This window comes from Bactrocera latifrons, unplaced genomic scaffold, assembly GCF_001853355.1.
Source record: "Bactrocera latifrons isolate USDA-ARS-PBARC rearing strain unplaced genomic scaffold, ASM185335v1 scaffold_100, whole genome shotgun sequence".
Taxonomy (NCBI): domain Eukaryota; kingdom Metazoa; phylum Arthropoda; class Insecta; order Diptera; family Tephritidae; genus Bactrocera; species Bactrocera latifrons.
Window position 1 is genome coordinate 502,227 of NW_017534409.1, and position 5,524 is coordinate 507,750.

The 5,524-nt window shown below is 34.7% G+C and overlaps 1 protein-coding gene across 3 annotated transcripts in view; it reads left to right on the top strand.

Annotated features, from left to right (window-relative positions):
• Window positions 1–4,924, top strand: part of LOC108967252 (prolactin-releasing peptide receptor-like) — a 15,716-nt gene extending 10,792 nt beyond the window's left edge. For 2 of the 3 annotated variants that reach the window (XM_018930548.1, XM_018930556.1), the window contains exons 4-8: window positions 95–261; window positions 786–907; window positions 1,500–1,726; window positions 2,517–2,708; window positions 4,074–4,924. In XM_018930548.1, coding sequence (XP_018786093.1) covers window positions 95–261; window positions 786–907; window positions 1,500–1,726; window positions 2,517–2,708; window positions 4,074–4,580 — 1,215 coding nt within the window. In that variant the 3' untranslated portion in view covers window positions 4,581–4,924. The remainder of the gene's footprint in view (window positions 1–94; window positions 262–785; window positions 908–1,499; window positions 1,727–2,516; window positions 2,709–4,073) is intronic. The other variant, XM_018930566.1, reaches the window with a different exon arrangement.
• The last annotated feature ends 600 nt before the right edge of the window (window positions 4,925–5,524 follow it).

A 5,524-nucleotide genomic window follows, 5' to 3' on the forward strand; every position in this document is an offset into this window, starting at 1 on the left:
ATTTAATATAATTGAAATTAATCATTTTAATTTTTTTCGCGTATTTTCTTTTAATTAAATTTAGTTTACTTAAATTTGACTTTATTTTATTTAGTGTTGTTATCCTTTCCAGTTTCAAGCCGCTTTATTGCAACGCTGGAATCTGCCGTGGTTTATGTGTGGCTTTTGTCCTTTTATACAGGCATTAACTGTTAACGTGTCAGTTTTCACGCTCACTGCAATTGCCATCGACAGGCATCGCGCCATTATAAATCCGCTTAGGTGAGTTTTAAGTAAGTCTAGCCGACATATTTTGGGTGTAAAAGTGACGAGCATAAGGTCGCTCAGCGTTAGCAACAACCTCATGTTATCTTAATGTTAATTATTCTGTGAAATGTGGAAATTAAATTCGCAACCAAAATCCTAATTTTGCTATCTAAATTCGATATTTAAATTTCGAACATTTAAATTTATCAGAATTAAAGCTACCATTAATTCCCGACGCCTTCATATCTCCCGTCGTTTAAACGACAGCTATTCCACAAAAATTTAGATAACGTGACTAAGCTTGAAAAGATCATTAAAATTCTTGGCCGCAAAAAGTTGCCGAAATTGTGCAAATAAATTTGGGTTCCTCTCATTAATTCAAAGCTCTTTCACGAAAGTAGTTAACAATCAAATATCTTCTGCTGAAAAACGATATAAATGGTTCGTGGGTGGTTATTTATAGCTTCTATTAATAATATCACAGCATGCTTTTGTTATATTGAATAATAAATATTTATTTATATTGTATTATTCCTAAGGGCGCGACCTACAAAATGGGTGTCCAAATTAATACTCATCGGCATTTGGCTGGCAGCATTTCTATTCGCCACACCCTGTGCCATAGCATTTCGCGTTGAAGTGGAGCATGAGCGCTACAGAGGTAAGCACGTGTTTATATTGCATTTTATTTACATACTTAAACAGGGTTGTCTATGTAGAGATTTCTTTTTAAGGAATTAAAAAATTACTCAATTTTAAATAAAATGTGTACAATATGTACATTATATGAGAAGCAGAAATATTATGAAGAGTAGTTTAAGCAACGATTTTATTCAAGTAACAGCCTCAGTAGGTTTGTGTTAGCATATCATAGCAACGCATTTTGTTAAAAACTAGCTAACAATCTGATGGCTTGCTCGCCATTCCGCTTGAAGTTATCTATTGTTAATGGCTGCTTTGCCTAAAATTTCCTGCCAACACTGCTAGTGAAAATTTCATAATACTGCAGCGGCTGATTATCAAACTTAATAGCCAAACTTTCATATTGCCAAKTTTTATTAAGTGTGATGCTAGTGGAACCTCGGATTGCATAAATCCCTGTCGGCAGTTCTCGCACACGAAAGATTTGTATTTAAAGCAGCATTTTTCAGCTTTCTAGTAGCAAAGTGCTTGCGTAAAAACACCACCCTGTATAACAAAATTTTTATTTTTACTCACTACTTTCACTTCGATGTGTGTGTTTTTTTTTTCAGAAAACGGCATTATTGTCAATGTTACCCGACCATTTTGCATGAATAAAAACCTTTCCGAGAAGCAATTACAAGCATACCGTTACACGTTGGTGTTCATGCAGTACTTTGTGCCGTTTTGCGTCATCAGTTTTGTCTACATACAAATGGCGGTGAAGTTGTGGGGCACACGAGCACCAGGCAATGCACAGGATACGCGCGACATAACACTTCTGCGAAATAAAAAGAAAGTAAGTCAGCGGAAAAGTCCGCACATCTGCGTGGATTTCATTTCATTGAGTGAGTGTGTATGAAAGTTGTATGTGCGTGTGTGGGCGCGGGTGTGGGTGTGCGCACGTAGAGCTCAAAAGCTGAAGGATTTCCGCTAGCTTAAGACCTGCAACGGGTGTTTATATTGTTATTTGTTTTCGATATCATGATTGCTAAATACTTATACCATGAATAGGGTGTTTTAAATTATTAAGACCCAGAAGGAAATATTAGGGTAGCTTTAATGTATTTATATAAATTGTTTAGCGCTTTTCGTTCGTCAATCTGTTTGTCTTCTACTTCGTCTGACTCTATATAAGCGAACAAGTCGCTCTGGTTTTGGAATAACGTTATAAAACTTCGCACTCTTCAGTTTCTTCCCAAGAAAAACTGCTCTTTTGTTGGAACCGCCGATATAAGACCACTATAGCATATACTTGCATCAAAAACTGTTTTATTTGACGAGATATACTCATAATACAATACTCACAGTACAATCTCCGAAGAAATTTTTCAGATCGATCCGCTACAGCATATAGCTGCAGTACGAACTACCCAATCAAAGTCAAGTTAAAGATCTCTTTTTACCCTCTTATGCTAGGGGAAATGCATCGGTGAATGGTATCACAGCTTCTATTAACTTGTTTATTTATTTTGTTTTCTTTTTTCATTCCTCTATTCAATTTATCATATATTTTCTCGCTTAATCTAGTTAAAATCTAATTTTATTTGTATTTCTTTATTTCTTTTGTTTTGCTCATCTGCTGACAGGTTATAAAAATGCTTATTATTGTTGTAGTCGTCTTCGGGCTGTGTTGGCTGCCGCTGCAATTGTATAATATTTTGTATGTGACGTTCCCCGAAATAAATGAATACCATTTCATCAGCATAATATGGTTTTGTTGCGACTGGCTGGCGATGAGCAACAGCTGTTACAATCCGTTCATTTACGGAATTTATAATGTGAGTAAATTAAGATTAATTATTAAATTTTAATAAGGAGCTTAACCAAAAATTAATCGTAAGATGCGGTTGAAATCTAAATTAAATTCACGATGGCTCATATACCTGATAAACAGAGAGATTCAAAATAGTTATGGCTGAAAAACAAGTCAACTGTTTTAACAAATTATAAATGATTTGGGTTGAGTGATATTTGTTTTAAAATTTGGTAAACACAAAATGCTTTGGTTGAGGATCATGTTTAGAAATTAGTAATATTGGGTAGTCGAAAAAGTATTTTCGTATTTAGTCAATAGATATCGTTGCAGTCGTACACCATATCTCCAGTGCTACTAATCACATTATGTCATACCAATATTGTTGAAAAGGTTAGGTCTTAAGCTTCATTTAACCAAAAAAAAAAATTACATCTGGGGAATCTAAAAAAAATTACAACTGTTCAAAATGAGTGGAAATAATGAAGAAATTCGCTATATTTTGAATTTTTTTTATAAAAAAGAGAAGAATGCCACGCAAGCCACGAATGAAATTTGTGAAGTTTACGCAGACGATGCTGCACCAGTTCGTGTAACACAACAATGGTTCGCCCGCTTCTGTTCTGGAAATTTTGATGAGAAGAATGCATCTCGCTCTGATCGAACTATCGCCGAAAGAGTCGATGAAATTATGGAAAATATTGACCACGACCGTCACATAAGCAGCCATGACATCGCTGAAGAACTTAACATTCATCATCAAACGGTTTTGAACCATTTAAAAAAGGCTGACTACAAAAAGAAGTTAAATGTTTGGGTACCGCATTAATTGTTTGGGACAAATTTAATGGACCGAATTAACATCAGGAAATTGAACGAAAGATTTTTCTGGAGATTCCAAATTTCTGTGTGGTATTCAACAGAATATATTCTGTCAACTAACTTTAGTCCAATATATTGAAATCTGGCAGTCATGAAACCGTAAAAATTCCTTTTAAGTCTCTGCTGGGTGGTTTTGCCTCATAGCACATGAGAGCATTGTTAGCAAAATGTATGCTCTCTATTTTCTCTTAATTGCTTTTTTCACAGAAATGTAACAGGACTGATAACAGGTTGTGAAAAGAACGCTACCTTTAAGTTAGAGTGATGCTTCAACCACTGTAAAAGACACGTCTAATGCTCGTCCGAAATAAAAAAAAAAAACACTAGCAATATACCTAACTTGGCGAACTAAATACATATTTACTATATTATATTAATTAGATTTTTGTATTTTAATAACAATAACCCTTTATATAACAAAAACAAAGTACCTAACTGCCGATTATTGATTAATTGAATTGTGAAATCCTTTAATAACACACGCTCTTGCATGGTCTACATTTAACAGGAGAAATTCCAGCGTGAATTCAATAAACGCTTTGCCACATGCTTCTGCAAGAAACACAAGCTGCTGGATGTGCCGGAGCGCACGCAGTCCGTGCATACACGCGTCAGTTCCATACGCTCCGGCAGTGTGCCCAACTCATCCATGCGGATACGCAGCAATTTGCACGGAGGCGTGAATGGCAATGGTGGCAGCATATCGGCAGCAAAGCCACAGACAGCAACAGCAAATATCAATACCGCTACACACGAAATCGGACACAACGATAATGCCGAATCATTAGAACTAACGAACCTCGATTCAAAAACTCAAAGTGGTATTGGAAGTAATAACAACAACAACAACAACAGCAACTATAATACAAATCCTTACGGCAGCAATGTCAATGGCATGCAATTGCAAGCCGCTGAAGTTATCGCCGGCGAGCACACATGTGTGGGCGAAACGGACGCATTGATAGAGCTTAAAGCGTTGTCACATAATGCGTACGATGTGAGTAACAGCATATAGTGCCGCACAAGTGGCCGTTGAGCACTCTAGCGCTAAGCTAGTGCTGTCAAGCGTTATGTTTATTAATATGTATGTGTGCGTGCGCTGCTTGAGCGTAAATATTCCCAGCCAAGTGTTTGGGTGCTTACATTAAGGTTTTATGCCATTGAGTGGGAATTATGAGCTTGGTCCTGCATTTAAGTATTATTATTGCGTTTATTGATAGTTGTAACATGGAAATATATATCGTATGCTTTTGTTTAAGTGAAGCAGTTAAGTCGTAGCTAATAATTCATTGCATAACATTTTGTTACAAAATTTGTCGTTATTTTATGCCAACAGCAACTTGTAAAATAATAATTATACAACTGTGATCGAAATAAATTTTCTTATAGAAATTTAAAAAGAGTTTGTAGTAGAAAGGGAAAACAAGCAAATGTATAATGTCACAAAAAAAATTTTGGAAAAATTTTAATAAAAATGGAAAAATAACAAAAATTTTATGTAAGAAAAAAATTTTGGAAAAATTTAAAATTGTGCGCTAATCTGTCTTCACAATCTGGAACATAATTTTAGTAACACCACTGCGTATAGGTAACTTACTGCTCAGTATTAACAGTATTAACGACAAACTACTTCTCCACGCATATTTCTAATTAGTAACAAAATACAAACCCAATGAATAAATAATTCGAAAAAATATAATTTTTAATTAAATATTGACAAATTATTTGCAGAAAAAAGCAATACCCATACTTTTTACACCCAGTGTGACAGCCTAAAGAAAGGACTTTTCGGCAAATAAAAAAAAAAAAAATCAAAATTAAAATTATTTAAAATTCGGGTGCATCTGAATATATTATACTTTTTTAAGAATCAAAGCTAGGGAAATACTTTATAACGTAAACCGTCAACCTAAGAATCGAAATCCAAGCAATTTTATTTATTTTTTTTTTAATTTTTTT